The sequence below is a fragment of the Heteronotia binoei genome, chromosome 1 (assembly GCF_032191835.1).
Source record: "Heteronotia binoei isolate CCM8104 ecotype False Entrance Well chromosome 1, APGP_CSIRO_Hbin_v1, whole genome shotgun sequence".
NCBI classification, from domain to species: domain Eukaryota; kingdom Metazoa; phylum Chordata; class Lepidosauria; order Squamata; family Gekkonidae; genus Heteronotia; species Heteronotia binoei.
Window position 1 is genome coordinate 33,697,781 of NC_083223.1, and position 24,847 is coordinate 33,722,627.

Consider the following 24,847-nt stretch of genomic DNA (forward strand, 5'->3'; position numbering starts at 1 on the left):
GTCAAACTGACTCAGATGCAGAAACCCATCATTTAGATCCTGCTCTAGCCAGTGTTTTACACACTGTGTCGCAGTAGCAAGGGGAAGCTCTTCACACGCTTGATGGGGTGTCGAACCTATCCTTTGCACGTTACAAGTGTCGAATGCACTGGGGAGGGAATTGGAGCCAAAGTGAAATGGAGAGTGATAAAAGGAAGTCTCTCCTCACCTGGGAAGCTGGCATAAATTTGTCCTTGTTTGGCCTCTTGCACAGAAACAGTTTTTCAAACAGAACAAGGCCCTGTTCCTCCCCTGAATCTTCTTGCTCACCTGAGAGATAGACGTTGTCTCCAGCACTCACCACGCTAAAAAATTCCCGGTCATAAAAGGGCAGGCTGGCTAGCGGGTACCATTTGTTGTTTTGAGGATTGAAGCATGTTACAGCGGTTAAGGCTCGTTGATTCATGCCAATCATCTGTCGGCCTCCAACTAGTACAATTACTTCAGCCACACCTAGAATGGAAATTTATCAAAACATATTTTTTAAGACAATGAACACAGTCAACACTCTGTACTCATGAAAGGACCTCCCTCCCAAAAAATCCCAGTCATTATCTAGAATCCTCATTTAAATTCTTAATTGCAAAGTATATTCAGTTAGAACTTGTTTTGAACATGCTAGATGTGAGAATGCACTGAAGAGTGTCTAAATCTAGTTCTGTACTGCTATTCAGGGATGTGGAATGGTATAATATAGAATGAACTTGTCAGATTTTGGAAACTGAGGATCAATATTCAGATGGGAGACCACCAAGTAGACAAAGGCAATGGCAAACCACCTCTGGTTAATCACTTGCCTTGAAAACCCTACGGGGTCGGCATAAGTTGGCTGCAACTTGATAGCACTTCACACACATGCACGCACGCACACACACACACACACAAACGCACTGCTGTCTATGTGATAGAATATGCATGGAAACACTTTCTAACTAAAACCCAGTAATTAACATGGAGGAAACCAACTATCCTCCAAGTGGCATTTCCCCAGCCTAAGCAGCCTCTCCTCCAATTTAAGTAGCTCTTTCTTCAATGGAAGGCACCTTATGCTGGAGGAAGGCTTCATTGCTGAGTGAAGTGGGCATACCAGGGTAGGATTCACCCCATTATTAGAATAAACAGGGCATAAATTTGGAACCAAAATAATAGTTTCTTCTTGCCATTCCTCTTTAGCCAATAATTATGTCCTTTTTGGTTTCTCTAATCTTGAAAGATGTGATAACATGGATGAAGATTTGGATGGAAAAAACAAAGAGAGGAAGAGAACATAATCAAACTGGAAAAAGCAGCATGAAAAAAATCCAAGGAAATTCAAAAAAGAAAATTACTTAAGAAGTTCTTACAGTTGTTTCTATAACTGAATAGTATGCAAGCAATAAAAAGCCCTACATAAAAAAACAAAGTTATATTTTACTGTTCAGTAAGCAGCAACTGCTGTAGGTTAATTATCAAATTTCAGCAAGAGAAATAAAATTTCTTTTTAAAAATGCAGGCCAGCCCAGATGATTTTGTTTCTCATGTTCAACTTTTATTGCTTCTCTTCTTTTAAGAATCTTTTTGTACCTGCCTCAATTGATCAAAAAGGGCTCATAGTTTAATCTAACATTAATGTTACACTTAAGGCAAATTTAAGTGTTAAAGAATGTGAAAGAACCTAAGAATAACCTGTTGGCGCAATCAGTGGCCCATCTAGTCCTGCCTCCTGCTTCACACAATGGCCAATCAGTGGTCACAGGGGACCAACAAACAAAGCATAAAGGCAAAGGCTTTCATCTGATGCTGACTCCTAGTCACTTGTATTTGGAGTCTTACTCTGAACATAGAGGTTCCCTTTGGTCACCACAGCTGGTAGCCATTGATGGACCTATCCTTCATGAATCTGTCAAGTTCCCTAAAGCAATCTATGCCCATGGCTATCTGAGACCACTGCAGTGAATTCCACAATTTAATTACTCACTGAGTAAAGAAGCATTTCCTTTTGTTCATCCTGAACCAGCTGCCCATTGACTTTACTGGGTGCTGAGAAAAAGTTATCTGTCTACATTCTCTACCCTAAACATAATTATATAAATTCTATGAGGTTACTTAGCTGACTTTTTTTCTAAACTGAAAAGTCACAGAGTTTTTAGCTGCTCTTCATCGGAAAAGTGCTCACCCCCTAGACAACTTCATTCACTTCAGCACTCTCCAAAGAAACTGATTTTATGTTACATATACAGCCACTGAAAATGCCCTTCTGTGTGAAGAGGGCCTTCAATACCATAGCCACAGTATAAACCAAGTGAATTGCTCAGGATGTCCTCATGTTCACACTACTGCCCTCAACCAAGCTGCTGTGCTAGGGTAGGGAATTATCACACACATTGCCCAATTCATAGCTTATAACTGCAGTCTAGGATTCTTAAAAAGCAAAAATATTTTTTTTCAGTGGCAATACCTGTTTCACTGTGATGCAAACAACAAAAACCCATGGTATAATATATTATTAAATCTATATTAATGAAGTGTGCTCAATTTACAAATTGTACAAAAATATACTATTAGGGACATACACCTCATATAACCATGACTGTAAGTGAATGTTCAAAAGACTGCATTCTTAGGCCAAGTATTCTAGAATTAATGTAACACATACATTCAACATACATTCCACTTCTCACCATCTTTAATATGAATTTGAGTAATGGCCATATTTAAGGGACTAAAAGGATGAACAATGCATTCTAAAAGATAACTAAGCCATACGAAACTATGTAACAAACATTTTTAAAAGCTAATCTGTCATACGGTTAACTTTTCATCTATTTCTAAGAAAACACAAGTTACTTTCTGACCTCCACATTGCAAATTTTGTCCCATGTGCATTTTCCTTCAGAAAGCAGAAAAGGTGGTTTCTCCTCCTGTATTAGATTTTTGCATAAGATATTAGGAATGTTTCTGAAAGCCACAGTAAGCTTTTGTCCTTGGTGGAGATCACTATTTATTTATTTTCTTTGCTTTATATCCCACCTTCCCTGTGAAGTGAGCTCAGGGTGGCTCAGGGTTAAAATTTCAGGTGATTAAAATTTCAGATTCATATTACAACCAGAATAGCAGTACCACAAAGGTAACACACAAGTAGAAGCCTTCTGAGCAGTGTCATGAAATGTTAAACTCACTAGGCTGAGCTGATTGCAGGGGAGGCCAAAAGATGGAGATTTGGGCATCCACTGCCTCAAATGAAAGACTGGTGGAATAGCTGCGTTTTACTGGCCCTGTGGAACTTCAGTAGATCTCCCAGGGCCCTGATCTCAGATGAGAGCTTGTTACACCAGTCTGGGACCAGAGTGGCCCTAGTTGAGGCCAGCTGAATGTCCTTCAGGCCAGGGATAACTAGAAGGTGTTGGTTGCTTGACCGCAAAGCTTTGAGAGTCACATATGAGAAGAGATCTAACATAAATTGAAATACAATAAACTGAAACTGAAGAGATGGTCCCTGAGATATGCAGGTCCTGGCTGCATAGGACTGTAAAAGTTAGCACTGTAACCTTGAACTGCCATCTCATAGGCTTTCATAAGCATCCTATAAGATGTTCTCAAGGCTTTGTCACTATATGTCTCCCATAGTTATTCTCCTATTCACTATACATCTCCTATAGATATTGGAGATGTATAACAGCTTCATGCAGTGTTTTCAACTTCAAGCAAAAATGGCCTTGGACAAAGCCAGTCTGTTTGAAAGTCCAACACAACTCACTGCACCAGCAGCAATGAAAATGTATAGGTAATAAGGGATTGTTGTTTTCAGGAAAAAAAAATAGCAGAGAAATCTCATCACCTGGGTCAGATATAATGTGATAATAATAAATGACCTCAAGAGGGCATTGTGCATATTACGATATCCACTAAGGATTTAAAGGCCCTTTGTGAGTACATGAGCAGTTCCACATAATTGGACTTCGACCTACGAAAATAATCACTCCCTTCCCCTGATCCCTGGGAAATTACTTTTCCCTAATCAACAAGCTCCTGAAAATGGTTTTGCATTACACCTACAATTTTATCTGCAAACATTAAATAGGCACTTTTCAGAAATCCTTTTGACCGATAAACCATTAGCCACCCCTCCAGCTAAAGAGTCAGAGAGTGGGTTGTTATTGAAAATCCTGTGCGTTTCATCTTTCTGGTATGTTCCCTGATTAGACACTGTCTCTGGCAACTGAAAAGGATGCAACTTGACATATAATTTTATATACTATATGCATCAGCAGCAATTTCTTGGCTTTTTGATTTTGCTGGCTGGGATGAAGCAACATTGGAAGGCATTCTGTATTCCTTGCACATGCAACCCTATCTGAATTTGATACACGAATTCATGCTCTCTTAAAATGTAATAGGTATAGAGAGATGCTTTAGCATTGCTATGAGACATACCAGTGGTTCTTAACCTCTTTGGCACTACAACCCCTTGAGCCAGCCATCAAAATTGCAACTATCCCATCATTGTAAATGGCAAACATGATCTATTTAATTTTCATAATTTACCCAATCTACTGGTTAAAAAAAATTAGCATAGATCCTAAATCTTTGCTTAGGTTGGGCCCCTCATTGTCTGCAAGCTTACTGGATGTCAATGGTCCCACATGAGCAGAAGCTTTAAGTGCAAGAAGAGCAATTTGATTTGCAGAAGACAACTACCTTTGCAACCCAGTGCAAGCAGACGCAAGGTTTAGTATTCAAGCCACAGCAATCACTTTGCTAAATAAAGTTGAAACACACACAAAAAAAGCAGATAAAAGTATCAGTGCAATGGCTGAAATTGCTTCTTGATGAGATGTGAGATACAAGGTTTTGTCACAGGTCATGAGCAAGATTCAATCTACTCTTTGCCTTGGTTTTAATGGCTCCATTATAGAAAAGCCAGCCTCACAACAATGCATTGTGACAAATCGGATGACGACAGTTTAGAGCTCTGGTATTCGCCATCAGTTTAAGCCAGAAGGTTACCAGGTCAGAATCCTGATAGGCTGCTTGTTACCTTCTCATAAACCAAGGAACTTGACTACCGCTGCGACATCCTCATCTTTGATGTCTTCTTCCAATCACTGAAATGGGTCTCACAATCCATGCATTCATCTCTCAGTGTTCCAGAACACAAAAGGATTCAGAGATGGACTATGTCATGGAAGGTAAATGCAGAGCTTTTTTTGAGCAGGAACACAGTTCTGGCTGACTTGGCCAGGGATCCGGCTCAGAAAAAAAGACTGGCAGAAGGAAGGCACTAGGCTGCCACGTGCTCCCAGACTGTGCACTCTATCCTCTCTGCCGCCTCCAGGCTCTAATTGGCTTGCAAAGAGAGCGAGAGATGTGGAGTTGTGCATGAGCACCCCCTGCTGGGAGAAGCTGGGCCTGCCGCTGCTTGCACCACTGCTTGTGGCTCTCTCTCTTTGGCCATTTTTTTTGGGGGGGGGGCAAAACAAGGTCTCTCATTGGGCTGTGTGAGAACACACCCCCATGAAATGCAGCTGATGGCTTTGTACTGTTCCATGTCAATATGTGGGAAGTAACCCACTGAAAAGGCGATGTCACTTCTGGTGACATCAGGGGGTGGGGCCTAGTATGCAAATGAGTTCCTGCTGGTCCCCCCCCCTACAAAAAAAGCCCCGAGTAAATGTAAAATGGTATCAGCAAATGGACACTTCCTCTTGGGTCACCTCAAGTATAGTTGAGAATATGGAGATCTTAGCAGCCTAAACTATAAATTGGTAAACCTGGACCCCTGGAAGGAAGTTGGTGACCTTATCTTGAGCTATGAGAATATTCATCATATTTCCTTGGAATGAGAGGTTGAGCTGTCTGATTTTTTAAAAAAATCTGCAAGATAAATCAGCTTTAGAACAAACGTACGCTCTTTAATCTGAAACTTTTAGTTCCCCTTTCTAGGAACATGGGAATCTTTTCTGTCATTTCCAACACTCAGTTTAAGCATTTCCCCCATGATAACCAGCAAATGTCTGCACAGAATAAGAGTATGCTGAATGTGGCTCCAGTCCCTTCACACAATACTTTTAAAATACTGGCATTTATTGCACTGCTTCAAATATGATTAATAAGTTTATCAGTCTCAAGAGAAGACATCAAGGAGACTAATGTGCTATAGTGGTAAGCATGCTGGACTAGGATCTTTGAGACCCAGTGTGATGGACAGGTTAGGTTCTGCTTCTCCTTAAGAGCTACCAATGGAACCTGATGAAATGTTAGTGAGAGGGACAGTTGAAAAAGAACAGTTTTCAAGAAAGGGGACAGGAGCAGCTGGAGTCGAGAGTCTGGCTGAGTGAAACTGGATTAGAGCTGCTTAATAAAGCTTACTGAAAAGAATGAATTTATAACAAAAGATCCCAAATGCTAGAACGGGGAACAGGTCACAGGTTCAATTGAAAAACTTTGAACTGCTACCTGAATTTATTCAGTGTTCTGTTCAAACTCTTTTGTTTATTTAACTCTGTGGGCTGGTTGTCTCAAGGAAAGAAACCCACACAAAAGCTAAGATCTTGGTCTATATGTACGGTGGCAGGCAGTGAATGGAAAGTGTTTGAGTCCCCAATCCCAATAGCTCTGTGCAGGGCTTGAGAAAGGGGTGATAATTAAGGGGGGGACGGCAGGCTACTCTGTCTGCTGATGCCTCTGTGAGTGAGAGGGAGGACCCAAAATATGACATGGTTATAACTTTAAAAGAGGCAAGGAGGGTAGCAACATGTGACTGCCTGCTTGACCTACTATTAACCATGAACTTGTGGGAGAGGGGTTGTGGAGGGTGCTAGGCACTCTGTGTGAGTAAAAAATGTGCATCACACATGGGTTGGAATTCTCACTCTGTCATGGAACCTGTGGAGTGACTTTGGGCCAGTCACATATTTTCAGCTTCACAGAGTTGTGGTGAGGATGAAATGGAAAATGGGGAATATTGTAAGCCACATCGGCTGAGAAAAGCAGGGCATAAAGGAAGTGAATGAGGTGCCTTCAAACCCTGAAATGAATGCCTGTCATCAGCAGTGACCCATCAGTGCATATGGCAGTTAACTTCACCCAATCCAGTTCCTTGTAGGCAATGGAATCCTCCAGCATCCTGCACACATACTTTCTGTGGATAACTGTGCTCAGTGTTTCAGAAAACAGATAACACCTCCCTCACAGGAGGCAGCAATAGCCTTTCAAGTTTTGTGCGTACACAAGAAATTGCACACAAGAGGCAATGTCTGTTGATTCAGCCAAATGAAGTGCCAAGCACGGCTTGTTTTTGTTTCTGCAATTACCTGATCCAAAAAAGGTCTTTGCTCAGCTCAAAGATTTGGCTCCTCAGGGGGTTGATTCAAAAGCCAGAACAGATTCATTTTTTTTTTTTTTGCTTACTGCTCCCCAAGGATCAGGCTCCCTACTTCTTCTAGATATGGCTTGACAGGATCCTCTCCAATTGTGCAGGACTTCTTTCATTCAGCAAGCAACAGGAACCTCAGAGAACAGCTTCATTTGTCAGAACAAAGAGTCCAGTTGAATCCATATGGGATGATTTCAGAATGCCTTATTTCATCTTAAATAATTCAATATATTTTTCTGCAATCTCTATATGACTTTGTTCAAAGTCATTTGCTTGGTTTCATGCTCTCTGCGCTAAGAACTTTATTGCAAAGCGTGCACTAAAACATTTCAATGGATATCAACATCTCTGAAGCTCCATTGTAAAAAACCCTTCGTCATATGACAGTTTCTTTCCTGAAGCCATGATTGTCATGTCTAGGTGCCTACAGTTATAATAGATTCATCTGCAATTCTCAGACTCTTGCTCAGAGTATCCTTGTATTCTATTCAGGGGTGGCCAGGCTTGCTTAACATAAGAGCCACATAGGTGTTTGAGAGAGAAGGAAGGAAGGAAGGAAGGAAGGAAGGAAGGAAGGAAGGAAGGAAGGAAGGAAGGAAGGAAGGAAGGAAGGAAGGAAGGAAGGAAGGAAGGAAGGAAGGAAGGAAAATAGATGGGGGAAGAGAGAGAGGTAGAAAGAAAGCAACTTTAACTGCATTCTCCTAGCCGCCATCTGACATGGCTTGGAGAAGAGATTCTCCAAGCTGGCCAATGGGACAGTGGAGGCTTCGAGAGCCACACAATATGTGTGAAAGAGCTGCAATTTGGCCACCCCTGCTATACATCCAGACTCACAGTTTAAATTCAAGGTTGGCTCAGGCCTGCCCAGAAATCATGAAAGGAAAAGAGTTAAAGGAATTCATACGTAATGGATGTGAATGTTTCAGTAGGCCCCCCGCCCCCTTCTAGCACATTGCAACAAAGAAGAAATCTGCTGCCTTTTAAATGCCTCCTCCTGGTCCAAACACTTCCTTTTCCCTCCTGGATTGTGAAAAAGCCATGTGACAGAAAGCAGCTTAGTCCTCATTATGCAGTGGTTTGGTGGGGAAATTACTGATTGTCCAATAGGCCTATCAATAGTGGGAATACCTCCTCAATGAAGGAATATTTGTTGGTATCAACAACATCATATGTACACATAGGGTTGGATCCAACCAGCTTTTCTGCTGGTGAAAAGGAAAGAGACGGTTCCCTCTCACTGCTCAAAAAGGCTCTGCTGGAGATCACAGGATGTGAATGCATAAAAGCACATGAAATGGGAGCTGCAATGAGGGATATTGGGAGAAATGGAATTAAAAAACTGTCCAAATCCAACCTATAATGACTAGTTGAATTAATTTATTGGAGCCATATTTCAGCTTGTTACCCTGCCAAGAAGGCCTTCCTAGTTACACCTTCCCCAGGGTATACACAGATTGGGATGTCTTCATACAGGGAGAGGCCATGGCTCAGTGGTAGAGTATCTAGATCACGAAGGGTTAGTCTTTAAAATTTGTTAGTCTTTAAGGTGCTACTGGACTCTTCCTCTTTTCTACTGGTAGAGCCTCTGTGTGGCACGCAGAAAGTGCAGAAGGCCCCAGGTTCAATCCCTTGCATTTCCAGTTAAAAGGATCAGGTAATCACTTATGTGACAAACCGGTGCCTGCCACCCTGGCAAGCCACAGTGAATATGAGTAGAAAGTACTGACCTTGATACATCGATGGTCTGACTCAGTATAAGGCAGCTTAATGTGTTCATAATTATACTATAAACTATGCTCTTTACAGAAAAGCTCTTTACAGAAAGCTTGGACTACCATCATATGCACACTCACTTGGTCACAAGCCTTTCTGAATTCAGTACACTTTGTTCTTGTGTAAACATAGGATTTATTTATTTATTTGTATCCTGCCCTCCCCCAAGAGGCAGGCTCAGGGTGGCTTACAGATCTCGTAATTGTGATGAGAACAAGAGATAAAGGTTTAAAATCTAGACATTTAAACTTCAATTCCAAGTTAAAAACCGGAGTTTTTGTTTAATATTTAAATAAATATTATATTTATTTATTTAACACACAAATAGGAACCTTCTGAGCAGTGTTGTGAGATGTTAAGCTACTAGCCACTAGGCTGAGCAGATGGCAGGTTCAGGCTCTTGTATCTGCATATTCACATGAATAATGACAAACTGTTGGTTTAAATTGGAAAATAACAGAATAAAGTATGAACAAATTGACTAAAGACAGACAATGTTCCAGGACACTTCCAAAGGCAATCTTCTGTACCAATCAGAACTAGACACACTTGCACAAAACTGTCACCTACTGCCTGTGTGGAGGTGTTTTGAAACTGTGGCCAACCTGTAACAGAAAAGCAACGGATGGCTACATCTGATTTGTGGTGATGATTAAACTGACTGTTTCTGCAGACTTTAGTGCAGGGGGAATCTGTGTCAAAAAACCTGAAAGTAAAACTATGGGGTACCTGATTTGGCAATCTGCTACTCTGACTATATCTTGGAAGCGCCACAGAGAGAGAGAGAAAAACACACAGAGAAAAGGAAGCTGTTTAATCTTGCATCTATATTCAGACAATAAACAGCCTGATCAGTCCTGTCAATAGCTGCGGACTGTAATAGTTCCCAGAGTCTCCTCTTTGAAACAAACTGTGTTTTTACCTGCTGATAGCCTGGGCCGGGTTCTTGGAGTTTGCATCTCTTGTCGGGCGTGCGGCAACATGTGATAACGCTTTGCTTCATTCACTAGATCCCGGCAAGCCTCTGAAGACTTTATCAATTCCTCGTTGTCAACAACATTTAGCAGATAGCTGGGATGGATGAAGGGTAGGCGGACCACTGCCAGCAATTCAGCTGCATACTGGAAAAAAACATACATGGCAACTGTTTCACATGGATGGACTCTCAGGGACTCTGCATTTCTTCCTCCTGCTGCAGTCTTCTATAAAGTCGACATTTAAATTGACCTAAGCCACAATTTTTGCAATAGAACAAAAACTTTTCCTAGTTCTGCAATTCTCCTTGTCCTCCTCCCCAGACAAAGAGGGCACTAGGGGCAGGTGTTAATGGTTCTGGGGCCAAAGTCCAGGATGGAGTCCCAGACTCACTGCCACCACTTCCTGATGGCCCCCATGCTGGGGCCAAGCAATCAGGAGACCTTGCTATAACCCAGGTGGTTAGGAGTCACCATAACTGCGTGCCAGTTGCCCAAGCCCCAGATAGGATGGACACAAGCAGGAGCCTACTCTTGTCCTTTCCCCCCCTTGAGGGGGGAGGGGTGTGAGTGGTTGGGAACTCCATCCAATGCAGCTGCTCCTGCTGCCTATTGGCGAAGGTCACATCTAGATTACACACATGAACACATGCTAGTTCAGGGCCTTCCTGGATCTCACAGTGGAAAAATAATCCTTAAAAGATAGGAGCTCTTGTCTTAGAGTCTTGTACACTAATATTTCAAAATAAAACTGAAGATGAATTTATACTGAATTTAGCATCTTATACATAGGAGGCCTTCCTGTATTCTTCCCAGTTGCCTCAGTTAACCTTGAAATTTAAGACTGGCAAACAAACAGTTATTCCAGTAGCATTTTAAATGTCAAAAAAAGAGTATGTCTATACACTATCTAACAAAATGGTGAATAAAAGCATTGGTTTTGTAAAGACACAAGGTTTGTTCAATGGTAAAACAATCTGCTCTTTCTAGGTTTTGTTAGAAGTCAAACTCCAGGAGCTAATAATCAAATGCAGATGGCATGTCTCCATTTTTCTGCATAAATAAAATAAACTTTATAGTGTGAAGGACATTTAAATGGCTGGAAACATCCATCACCAGTCAAAGCTGAACAAAAAGCAAAAAAACAAAACAGAAAAGTTGCATACTATAAAATGAATTCCTACAATGATTTATTTCTGTAACTGTTCATTCTCTTAAATATCACAGCCTACCTCAAAGCAAAAAAAAAAAGCACAACATTTGGAGAATGTGCTGACAGACAGGGTGCAGCAGAAAGAGCAGATTTGAACAAATGAAGAAAGGTGATTAAGAATAGTCAAGGCTATCACTGTGACAAAGCATTCATCCACTGGAGCCTTTAAAAGCTTCAAAAGCTGCCAATTGAGCACCTGTGATCTTTAAGCAACTGAGAGCATTCAACACCATTCATAAGTCTTTCCTTTAGCAGAATGTTCAAGCTTGTATAAAAGGCTGATTTCAATGGGGAAAGAAGACTGAAGAATAGAAGAAAGGAAATAGCATCCAAGAAGAGTAAATTAGTACCATCTCTAATGCTCCGACATTAATAAGCCTAGTTTTCTAGATGGTGGTTAAGGTTTTGGATCCATAAGACAGATGTGTTCTGCAGCTACGTGGTTAACCACCCGCAGTCATATAATTTGATATTATCTTCTTTTTTCAAGAGGTCTGGTCAGGGCTCCCACAATCTGATCACATAAAACTATGTAAAAGTGCCTACTAGCTTTGAAAGAGCCAAATATCTTTTTTTAAATGTCTCACTTCGCTGAACAGATTATTAAGGATGAGAGTATCAAGGGATTTTTAAAAGTCTGCTGGCACAAAAATTGGCAACGTTTGTTGATTTAATACTGCAACTTCTGTCATTTGAGTCTAATAAATTTGTTCACCCAGTAACATCGGCTACAATCCAAAAGGAGAGAGCAGGTAGAAGAGACACCCAAACGAGTCAACTGAACTGTGGCTCAGTGGTGGAGCATCTGCCTCCCTTGTTTGCAGAAGGTCCCTGGCATCTCTTGTTAAAAAAGGACCAGGCAGTAGGTGAGACCCCTTCTGCCTGAGATCCCAGAAAGCCACTGCCACTCTGAGAAAACAATATCAACTTTGATGGACAAAGCGTTTGATTGTCAGAACTTGTACCTGTCTTGTATGCTGAGCTTAGTAATGTTAGCCTAACTGACTCCATATTGTAACCGTGTACTAACCCTCTGTCCTTGTAGCTAGGCCTGCTAACTAAATGCTTTGCATTTCAAACAAACTGTAACCACTGAAGGGTGACTGATAGCCTCTGGAAAACATCTGCAGGTGTCCTTTGAAGCTAGCCTGCTAAAGCATCACAGCAGGACTCCTTCCTCCCTTCGGAGATAAGGAACCCTGGGAACAGACAATTGTCTCACAGAGTGTGAGAAATGGCTTTATTGTTTCTGTAACAACTGCATAAAAATTGTATCAATCGCTGAGCCTGTTATCAGAGTCAATCTGTGCCTCCATGAACACAGTTCTCAATAAACGCCTCATACTTTTGCAACAAAGTAGTGGGTCTCGTTTGAAGTTCTTCAAGTTCTGACATTTTGACTCTGATCCACTTTGGAGCTTATCCGAACTGGCAACTTAGCTGGATGGCAGCAAAGGCTCCAGATAACGGAGAGCCCAGCACCCCACCAAAGGAGCGGCCGATCGAGCCAGGGGTCACGGTAGTGAGACGCAAGGCGAAGGAACCAGCGCATTTCTCCACACTCATCTTTACCCCAAGGAGCTGGAGCCCGTGGAAGTCCACTACGCTCATGGACACAGCAGACGAGCGCTACAAGGTGTTGGTGACGGGCACCGGGGACGAGGGCGGCCGGGACCCTGAGAGAGAGTAGGGCCCGATCCCGCGAGGGGATGACTATGCCCGGGCACTGCGCAACGAACTGTTCCAGTGGGTGAGAGAGATCCACGATGAGGTCCATGAGACCCGCATACAACTCGCCGAAGAGATGCACCGGCAGATGGACGCTATCCAGGACCAGATCCGGACGCTACAGGGCACTGGAGCGCCCGGCGGGGGAGTGCCGGCCGGACCTCCCGGCGGAGTGCCAGGGCAACCGGCGGCACCGCCCGACGGGGGGCCGGGGCAGCCGGTGGCGCCCGATGGCGGAGTGCCGGGTCAACCCGCAGCACCGCCTGGGGACGGGGGGCCCCCACCGGGCCGCCCCCAGGAATCCCCGGAGGGCAACCGGTAGGGCCCCCGACGGGGCCGCTGCCGGCACAACCGGTGGGGCCGCCTCCAGGGCCCAGTCCGGCACCGGCGGGCCCGGCAGCACCAGCCGCCCCGGGAGCCGGAGAGGGGGCGTGAAACCGGGAACTGCAGATCACCTTCGACGGGGACACCGAGGAGGTAGAATATTTCACCATCCAATGTAACAACTTCATGACCCACTGGGGAGCGAGCTTCCCGTCGGAGGCTAGCCAAGTGGACCATATCGCCTCCAAGCTAAAGGGGGCCGCGAGGAGATGGTATGTGGGGCTATACACCGGGAGGAAACCAGAATTGGCGATCGTGGCGGATTTCCTCCAAGCGATGCTATGGCAGAACGGCGACCCGCTGAGAGAGGAGAAAGCCATAGAGGCGCTCCAGAGGATCGAGCAAGGGAATCGCACCATCCGGGAGTACACCACCGAGTTCATGGCGCACTGCGCGGCGATGAGAGGCTGGAGCGAACTGATGAGATACACCGCGTTCAAGAACGGCCTGAACGCCAACATCCTCGACCAGTGCTACCACCAGGGGAGGCCCGACACCCTGGTCGGGTGGATCCAACTTGCCGGTGAAGTAGAGATGAACCTACAACACGTAGGAATCTGCCGCCAGCAGCAGCTAGTGAGGAAAGGAAGAAAGCCGAGCCCCTCCACCACCAAACACGAGGGGAAGAAGCCCTCGACGGCCCCGGCGCCACCGGGTGGAAGAAGGTGCTTCCGATGCAGGGACCCGGGGCACCTAGCCGCCAACTGCCCAGAGAAGCTGCGGCTCGTGACGCCACCCCCCAAACCATTTGCGCCTACCCCAAAGAAAGGGGGGGGCGAGCAAAGGAGCCCAGTCGGGGAGCCGTCGCCACGTCCATGGCGATTGACGAGGATGTTATAACTATCGAAGAGTCGAGTGAGGAATCCTGGGATCCTGAGCCGGCGGGAAACGACAGCGACCTGCTTTAATGGGTGCCGCGAGGCAGGTCCACGAAGCGACGGCACCGATGACGGTGAGAATAACCGGGGAACTATTGTTTATGGCCGTGACTCTATTGAACCCTAAATTAAAGCGATTCATGCACGCCCGGGCCTTTATAGACTCGGGGTGCACTAGAGACATCATCACCCCTCGCATGGTAGAGGCGCTCGGGCTAGCTAAATCCCCCTTACCCCACCCGATCCAATTCGAGCAGATGGACGGGATGGTGATGAAGGGGGAGCCCTGCACCGAAGAGACACAGGCGGTGCCGGTGGGGACAGAAGAGCACTGGGGGATAGAGACGTTTGTGATAGCCCCCTCATCCTCGTTTGATGTAGTGGTGGGGACGGGGTGGTTAGCGAGGCACCAGCCTGACATCCAGTGGGAAGCGCAGATCGTCAGCTTCCCAGACTGGAGGTGCGAGCACCACCATTGGCAGAGGGAGTGGGGACTCAACCCCCCGCCGCAAAACAAGAGGCTATGCCTAACCATAGAGGAAATTAGATCAATTCCCAGGGAGTATCGGGACTTGAAACGGGCGTTCATTGAGGAAGAGGCCAACGAGCTACTTCCGCACCGCCCCATCGATTGTGCTATTGAACTAATCCCAGGGCAAGAGCTACCGAAAGCTAAGCTCTACTCAATGGGGTGGGCATAGAAGGCGGAACTAAGGAAGTTCATAGACAAAAACTTGAAAAGGGGGTTCATCCGCCCCGCCACCACCCCCCACGCGGCCCCGGTCCTATTCCGGAAGAAAAAGGACGGAAGTCTGAGACTTTGTACCGATTTTCGCGGGATAAACGGGATTTCTATGTCCAATGTCTACCCGATCCCGCTCATAAAATACTTACTTAGCACGGTGGCGGAGGGCAAGGTGTTCACGAAGCTCGACCTCCGAGATGCATATTTTAGAGTACGGATCAAGGAGGGGGACGAGTGGAAAACGGCATTTAACACCCCGATGGGACAGTTCGAATACTTGGTGATGCCGTTCAGGCTGCAAGGGGCACCAGGAGTGTTTATGAATTTTATAAATGAAGTACTGAGGGAATATCTGTATAAAGGGGTGGTGGTGTACCTGGATGACATCATTATTTATTCTAAAGACTTAGAATCACATGTGCCCCTAGTTAGAAAGGTGCTGACTACCCTGTACCAGAACAAACTGTATGCTAAGCTGACCAAATGTGAGTTCCACCAAACGGAACTAGATTACCTAGGGTTCCGAGTGTCGGGGGAAGGGCTGGCAATGGACCCCGCCAAGATTCAAGCTGTGCTAGATTGGGAAGCACCCCAAACCCGACGGCAGCTACAATCTTTCTTGGGGTTCGCAAATTTTTACCACGGGTTCATAAAGGGGTTCGCCCGGGTCATGTTGCCCCTCATGGAACTCCTCAAAACCAAGGGAAAGGGGGAGGAGGCCAAGAAACCTGGGGCTCGCTTAGACTGGTCGCCTGAATGCCAGAAGGCGTTCGATGAGTTAAAGAGGTTGTTCACCAGCGAGCCCGTGCTAGCCCACCCCAACGAACTGAAGCCGTTCGTGGTGCAATGCGACGCCTCCGACGTCGCCATTGGAGCAATATTGATGCAAAGAGACGAGGAGGGGGGATTGAGGCCCTGTGCATACATCTCCCGCAAATTCTCCAATGAGCAACGGAACTGGTCGGTGTGGGACAAGGAAGCGTTTGCGGTCACCTTCGCTCTAAAAACATGACGATCGTGGCTGGAAGGCGCGCAGGTCCCCTTTGAAATCTGGACTGATCACAAAAACCTCGAAGCGCTGACGGGCTGGCGCAAGCTCACAGCCAAGCAAATCCGGTGGGCGGTTTTTTTTGCCAAATTCGACTTTGTGCTGAGGCACATTCCCGGCACCAGAAACTTTTTGGCCGATGCCCTCTCCCGCATGCCCCAACATGACAGCCAAAGGGAGGAGGTGATAGATTCGCTCATCCCCCCATCCCAGGTAGCGGGGGGGGGGTCACCACTCGATCTGGAAAGAAAACGGGGGCCCCGAAACTGAGAGAAAAGGAACGCCTCGTGGCCGGATCAGAGGCGGAGGGAGCGGAAAGGCCCGAGGGCGTGGAAAAGGGGGAGGGCGGACTCTGGTATTACAATGGGAAGATATACGTGCCGAAAAGCCTAGGGGGGGAAGTCTTAACGCAATGTCACTCCAGCCGCTTGGCGGGGCACTTCGGCTACGTAAAAACATTGCATTTGCTAACCTGGCAATTCTGGTGGCCGCAAATGAAAAGGGACGTCTCAGAGTTTGTAAGCTCCTGCCCAACTTGCATCATGGCCAAACGAAGGGGGGAAAACCGCCTGGGCTCCTCCTTCCCTTGCCAACCGCTGCGAGACCGTGGGCGCTGGTTTCCATGGACTTTATAGTAGAGCTGCCACCCTCCCAGGGAAAAACGGTGATCCTAGTGGTGGTGGACACCTTCTCGAAACAAGCCCACTTCATCCCCTGTAAAAAATTACCCACGGCTAAAAAACTAGCCTATCTGTTCTTTCACCACGTGGTCCGCCTCCACTCATTCCCCATGTGATTAGTGATCGCGGGCCTCAGTTCGTTGCCAACTTCTGGCGGGAGTTCTGTAAAATCACAGGCATGGAGCAGGGGCTCAGCTACGCCTACCACCCTCAGACTGACGGACAGACAGAGAGGGTGAACGGGCTCTTGGAGCAGTACCTCAGGTGCTATGTCAATTACCAACAATCTAACAGGGTGGAGCTCTTACCCTTTGCGGAGTATGGGTACAACAACAGCCTGCACATCTCCACCAAAACCTCTGGCTTCCAGATATTCAATGGTTACGAAGGGAAACCCTTCCCGCTTCTACCGGCGCCGGCTGGGGCCCCAGAGCCGACCTCCTGCCAACAGTGGTGGGAGGGAATCCGGGAGGGATGGAAAGTGATACAGGACAATTTGGAGAGTGCAAAAGAGGACTACAAAAAACACTTTGATCGAAAGCACTCCCCCCAATGGGCTTTCAAGGAAGGGGAAAGTGTGTTCCTCTCGACCAAGAACCTCCCCCTTTCTCAGGCCTGTCGGAAACTGGCATACAAGTACCTAGGTCCCTTTAAGATAAAACGGGTGATCAATGAGGTGACCGTAGAACTGGAACTACCCAAAATGTTTAGTAAGATCCACCCTGTTTTTCATTGCAGCCTTCTTCGCAAAGATCCTGGCGCTACGTCCTGGCACCCTCGCCCTCCAGAGCCACCTCCTACTCAAGTGAAGGGCCAGAGCCACCATGAGGTGCAGGAAATCCTAGACTCCAGGGTCCAGCGAGGGGTGCTGTACTACCTGATACGGTGGAAGTACTTCCCCCCTAGCTGCGACGAGTGGGTCAAAGCCAGTGATGTGTCTGCCCCGCAACTGCTCAAGAAATTCCACCTACTGTACCCGCACAAGCCCCGAGTGAGAGCTTAGGGGGGGCAGTATGTTAGAACTTGTACCTGTCTTGTATGTTGAGCTTTGTAATGTTAGCCTAATTGACTCCATATTGTAACCGTGTACTAACCCTCTGTCCTTGTAGCTAGGCCTGCTAACTAAATGCTTTGCATTTCAAACAAACTGTAACCACTGAAGGGTGACTGATAGCCTCTGGAAAACATCTGCAGGTGTCCTTTGAAGCTAGCCTGCTAAAGCATCACAGCAGGACTCCTTCCTCCCTTCGGAGATAAGGAACCCTGGGAACAGACAATTGTCTCACAGAGTGTGAGAAATGGCTTTATTGTTTCTGTAACAACTGCATAAAAATTGTATCAATCGCTGAGCCTGTTATCAGAGTCAATTTGTGCCTCCATGAACACAGTTCTCAATAAATGCCTCATACTTTTGCAACAAAGTAGTGGACCTCGTTTGAAGTTCTTCAAGTTCTGACACTGATTTGGTATAAGGCAGACTCACGTGTGCACTTGTTCTTTTGGCCACAACAGTCCCCATTGCTGAACAGACAAGCTGGCATTCAACATATAAAGCTAGCTGACTTTTCAGCAGCTCGGAAAATATTGCTGCACAAAGGATAAAATAAAGTTCTGTTTATATGTGCTGTTCTCCGTCATGTGTGCATATCTGCAGTCTGGATTGCTGCTATAATAGGAATAATCTACCTCTTTAAGCTTCAGATTCACATGCGAATATTTTTGTAAAATTGTTTGTTAGGGACACTTCCACATGCATGTTCTTCTCTGCTTCACACAGGGTTACCAGCCTCCAAGTGGGGCCTGGAGATCTCCTGCTTTTGCAGCTGATCTGCAACTGGCAGAGGTCAGCTCCTCTGGAGAAAATGGCTGCTTTGAAGGATGGACTTTATGGCCTTGTACCCTGCTGAGGCCCCTCCCCTCCCCAAAGCCCACCGTCTCCTGGATCCACCCCCAAAGTCTCCAGGTATTTTTCAACACAGACCTGACAACCCTAAAATTGCTACGTGCACTTTTTTGGGGAGGGGAGCATCTACATGACACTGTATTTCAATTATCCTTTCCTGGTTCTTAATGTAGTCTTTCCCAAACCTGCTTTGCTCTGCTGTTTGGACAGCAGGCAGTCGCAGCACATTATCAAACCATCTGGATGGAAAGGTGTGCAGTTTATTGTCCTGCCCATATCAGCATCCTTTCCCTGCTATCGGCCCCTCATAGTGGCCATTGTCTCAGTTATGCCACCTTTTCTGAGGGCAACAGGTGAGGAAATGTAGAAAATTCTGCTAGCTAGCTCTGCTTTCCACAAATATTTAAGGCCTCAGTTTGCCCTGGAGCACAAGAGGAAGGGTTCTTATTCTTTCGATCACAGCCTAGGATGGGGAGGAAGATCTGGCAGCAGAGGGAGTAAAAAAGGGAGACCTCTTTGCTTTTTGAAGTGTTCCCTCCCATCTCATGTTTTCCTCTGTTTGTGTTCCATCATTTTTTTTTAATTGTAATTTTTGTATTGCATGTTGCTTTGGATCCCCATGGGCAGAAGACTGGGATATAAAATAAATAGTTACTATATCAAGTACCATTTTTAAAAAGAACTCTCAAAAATCCCCCCAGCAGGGAAAATGGTGATCACAAGAGGCTGATGGAGAAAAATGTGCAAAAAACGTGCATGTGGAAGCTTCACTTCCAGCTCACATGGCCCTGTATTTGCAGGAGCAACAAAAGCAACATAGAGAATCCTTGCCATGTGGAAGGAGCCTAGATACCTGTCCAGTTTCCTTTTACAGGCAGGAGAATGCTCAGGAAATAGAATCTTTTGTAAGGAGCTTAAGAGACAAGTCTCGAAACATTATGTCCACTTTGACAACTTCAACAACCTGGGCCTATTTCCAGGAGGCTTTAATAAACACAAATAAAATGTGAAGTTGTTCCACCGATTAAGCATCTCTTTTGCCCCACCCATTTTCCCTACCAGAGGCTGCAGGCACATTAGAATCATAGAGTTGGAAGGGACCTCCAGGGTCATCTAGTCCAACCCCCTGCACAATGCAGGAAACTCACAAACAGCTCCCCCTAAATTCACAGGATCTTCATTGCTGTCAGATGGCCATCTAGCCTCTGTTTAAAAACCTCCAAGGAAGGAGAGCCCACCACCTCCTGAGAAAGCCTGTTCCACTAAGGAATCGCTCTAACGGTCATGAAGTTCTTCCTAATGTTGAGCAGGAAACTCTTTTGATTTAATTTCAACCCACTGGTTCTGGTCCTACCTTCCGGGGCCACAGAAAACAATTCCACACCATCCTCTATATGACAGCCCTTCAAGTACTTGAAGATGGTGATCATATCACTTCTCAGCTGCCTCCTCTCCTCAGCTCCTTCAACCTTTCCTCATAGGACATGGTCTCCAGACCCCTCACCATCTTCGTTGCCCTCCTCTGGACCTGTTCCAGCTTGTCTATATCCTTAAAATGTGGTGCCCAAAACGGAACACAATACTCCAGATGAGGTCTTACCAGAGCAGAATAAAGCGATACCATCACATCACGTGATCTGGACGCTATACTTCTGTTGATACAGCCCAAAATTGCATTTGCCTTTTTAGACACTGCATCACACTGTCAAGTCTGGCTTTAACTCTGGCTCAACCAAAGAGCATGCTGGGTAAAACCAAAGTATAACCAAATGCTGTTAGCAAACCTTTCCCTGTTCCCCCCTCCCCTCCTTAGAGAATCTCCCTGCTTTGAAATGGTGATGTGTGAAAAGTCTTATCTGAACCTTCTCAGCTCAGGCCCAGGGGAGAGGAAGGAGCCTGAAAAGCATCAAGGCCAGCAGGCCTCTAATCAACATGAGAATGTATTGGTAACATCTATGTGTGAATGTTCCCTGCACAATTTCCCTACCCGTAGGAATGCCTTTGAAGTACTCCTTATATGCAATGTATCTACTGTACGTCTTTAGTCTTTTCAAGCCTTGGCTTAGGCCACAAGTATCCAGTATCAATAAACTAGTTTCTTTGTATCTACATCGACTTGTTATTGAATCTGCAGACTTGACACACACTGTTGACTCATGTGATATTCAGGAAGACACCCCTGTACTTATTCCCAAGCCATGCACCCCTGGAATGTGATATTGCAATGTAACCCTAGAATATTAATATGACATAGCAATGCCCATTTGAATTGGAATGGTCTCTCTTGCACATAAGGGAGAAAAATCCAGTTGCTTCTTGGCCCAAGGCAGGCTATAGTGTGGTTCTGGTTCACAAGCCAGAGCAACATGTGGCCAGGTGAAAGGTTAAGAAGCATCTATCTTTCTGCTCCTGGAAATGAAAAATTCCGGGCCCAGAAAGGGGCTAGTGGGAAGAGCTATAAAAATTCCTTCACTCTTTTGGCAACCTTTTAAGTCCTATTCTCAAAGCAAAAAGAAATAAGAATTACCAGGAAACCTCCAACACAAATAAATGGCTTGTCTGGTACTCTTCAGGGCAAGACAGCAGAAACACAAAGGTTAAAGGCTAAGTGCTCATCTTGTTGTGAATGTGTGGTATACCTCTAAACTGATCTCACAATTTTGACTTTTAACAGAGTTTCTATTTTTCTTTAATTAATTGCTAAGGCCATCAAAGTCAACCAGTCTCCTGACCACTTGATGGATGCCTATCCATGTCTAACACTAAGGGAGAAATCTATCACTTTTTGGGAGCTTCAAAGGAACCAGTTTTGGGAAAAACAGGGCCATAAAGTCATTTGGCCAGTGTAATTAAAATTCCTATGTTGGGGTATGGATCTATGATACGAATGATCTCTGATTGGATATTCCATATATGACACTCTGATTTTCTATTGGTATGACACTCTGGCCTCTCATTGGGTAGTTTAATTGCTTGATATGACGTAATTTACCCTAGAAAACACACAACCCCACCTGTCAGGTTAGAGCAGGGGCAAAGGGTCCAGAGAGCAAAGAGGAGAAAAGGAGGGGTCAGCAAAGAAAAGGGAATTCCCCCCTCCACCCCTTCCTACCCTCACCCCCTTCTTTTCAAGAGAAATCTCCCTCCAGAGGCCTTGCATCTCCTCTGACTGAGCCTACCCTGCAAGATATAGGTATTGTATCACCTTCCTCCATCCATGCTTAATCAGCTAAACTCTTGTATTCCTCTTGTATGCTTGAAATTGTTTGATTGAGATGTAACTATTTGAAACCCTATAATAAAATCCATTATTAACCAAAGGATTTTCAGTGGTCTATCTCTGTAGACAAAGACAGAGATCCTGCCCACCTCACCTCTTGTAGGCCAACCATTTTGAGCTAAGAAATATTAATATTCCCCTATAAAAAGTTGTTTGAGGTGTAACACATGTTCAGCGTATGATCCACTAAGACCCCTAGATCCTTTTCACACATACTACTGCTAAGACAAGTCTCCCCCATTCTATAACCATGCATTGGATTTTTCTTACCTAAATGCAGAACTTTATCCCTGTTAAAATTAATTTTATTGGTTTTAGCTCAGTTTTCCAGCCTGTCAGGGTCATCCTGTATCCTGTTTCTTCTTCTGTGTTTGCGACCCCTCCCAATTTAGTATCATCTGCAAATTTAATAAGCATTCCCTCTATTCCTCCATCTAAATCATTGATAAAGATATTGAACAAAACAGGTCCCAGGACAGATCCCTGAGGCACTCCACTTGTCACTCCTCTCCAAGAGGATGAGGAACCATTCACAAGCACTCTTTGAGTGTGATCTGTCAACCAGTTACAGATCCACCTAAAGGTAACAGGATACAAACCACATTTTACCAACTTGTCAACAAGAATAGTATGTGGAACCTTATCAAAAGTCTTACTGAAATCAAGATAAACGACGTCTACAGCATTCCCCCGATCAAGCAAGGTAGTCACTCTCTCAAAAAAAAGAGATCAGGTTAGTCTGACATGACTTGTTTTTGAGAAAACCATGTTGGCTCTTAGTAATCACATCCATTCTTTCTAAGTGTTCCAGGACCGACCCTTTGATGATTTGTTCTAAAACTTTTCCAGGTATAGACGTCAAGCTGATGGGTCGGTAGTTACCCGGATCTTTTTCCCCCTTCTTGAAGATGGGGACAACATTTGCCCACCTCCAATCTTCCGGCATCTCTCCTGTTCTCCAAGAATTCTCAAAAATAATAGCCAGAGGCTCAGAAATTATATCCACAAGCTCTTTTAGAACCCTTGGATGCAATTCATCTGGCCCTGAGGACTTAGTTTCATTTAAAGAAACTAGGTGTTTATGTACTGCCCCTACGATGATCCTAGGTTGGAACTTCATACCCTCCTTATATGTTTTGTTTTTGCCATGTTGAGCACCGTTCCCCTCAGAAGAGAAGACTGAGGAAAAGTAGGAATTGAGCAGTTCCGCCCTCTCTTCATTACCTGTTACAATTTCACTTTTTTGCTGTCACAATGGGCCTACCATGTCCTTGCTCTTTTTCTTACTCTGAACATAAGAAAAGAACCCCTTTTTGTTGTTTTTAGCATCTTTGCCCAGCCTAAGTTCATACTGAGTTGTAGCTTTCCTAACTTTTTCTCTACAAGCACTGGTGATTTGTTTATATTCATCCTTGGTTATAAGGCCCTTCTTCCAATTCCGAAAGGAGTCTTTTTTATTTCTCAAGTCTTTAAAGAGCTGTTTATGGAGCCACTTCGGCTTCTTTAGGCTTTTTCAATTTTTTCTTCTCATAGGAATCGTCTGTGATTGCACTTTCAGTATTTTGCTTTTAAGAAACTCCTACCCCTCCTGAACCCCCTTCCTCCTAAGTATTTCTGACCATGGGATTTTACCCAGCATAGTTCTTGTCAAGTCTGCTTCAACTCTGGTCAAGTCTGTATTCCATCTTTGGTTCAGGGGGAAGCATTCTGGGTAAAAGCCACACTGTATGCCAATGCTGCTAGCTTGAGCTCTCCTCTCCCCCCTCCCTTTCTTTGTTATGTAGTTCTGCTTTGAAATGGAAATATGTGAAAGAGATTATGGTGCCTTCTCAGGCCGGGCACCGGGGAACGCAGATGCGGAGTGCAGAGGGGCCGAGAGCGGGGAACCGAGGCCCAAAGACATGCACGATGAGGACTATCAGATGTTTCGCTCGATGGTCCGACGAGAGGTCAATGGAGCGATCCGGGGCCTGAAGGATGAGATGCACACCCTGACGGCTCAACTGGGGAGGGCGCTGGGGGTGACCGGGTCCCGCCAACAACAACCCGCTCAGCCGGCGGCCTGAGGCCGCCCAAGCCAACCGGCCCAGGCGGCAGCCCCCGCAAGAAGCGCAGCCCCCCAGATACCGGCAGCACCCCAGGTGCCGGCGGCTCCTCGCGACGCAGGCAGAGGCCGGGAGCTGGATGCTACCTTCGACGGGGATCCGGAGGAGGTGAACTACTTCGCCATTCAAGCGAACAGCTTCATGTATTATTGGGGGAACTCCTTCCCAGATGAGTTCAGCAGAGTAGACTATCTGGGCTCGAAGCTGAAGGGGCAGCCAAGCGCTGGTACATGAGCCTGTGCGAAACTATGAGCCCTGACCTGGACTATGTGCACACCTTCCTCCAAGCCCTGTTGACCCAGTATGAAGACCCCCTGCAGGAGACCCGCGCGCTGGCGGCCCTCCGCAACATGCAACAAGGGTCCCGCTCCATCCGTGAGTATGCGGCGGATTTTCAGGCGAACGCGGCCAGAGTCCGAGGCTGGAGCGAGCTAATGAAGATCGAGCATTTCTCTAATGGGCTGAACACCAGCATTCTGGATCGGGCCCTCACCCAAGCGAGCCCAGACACCCTAGTGGGGTGGATCCAGCTGGTGGGCAAAGTGGAGACTAACCTGAAAAGAGTGGCGATGCTACGCCAACACCAGTCGGGAAAGAGCCAGGCGAGGGGCGCCCCGGGAAAAGTCAAGCCCACAAAAGCCAAGAGACCGCCTGCAGCGGTGCCCGTGGGGCCCCGCCGGTGCTTCCGGTGTGGGAACCTGAACCACCTTGCTTCCAGCTGCCCGCAGCCGGCCCCTGCCCGG

General features: G+C 45.9%; 1 protein-coding gene across 1 annotated transcript in view; it reads right to left on the minus strand.

Annotated features, from left to right (window-relative positions):
- The window catches only part of KLHL29 (kelch like family member 29), a 713,901-nt gene that overhangs the window by 61,498 nt on the left and 627,556 nt on the right, over window positions 1-24,847 (minus strand). The window contains exons 9-10 of the mRNA XM_060233441.1: window positions 10,089-10,287; window positions 310-492 (exon numbers count right to left, since the gene is read on the minus strand). Of these exons, the coding sequence (XP_060089424.1) occupies window positions 310-492; window positions 10,089-10,287 (382 nt within the window). The remainder of the gene's footprint in view (window positions 1-309; window positions 493-10,088; window positions 10,288-24,847) is intronic.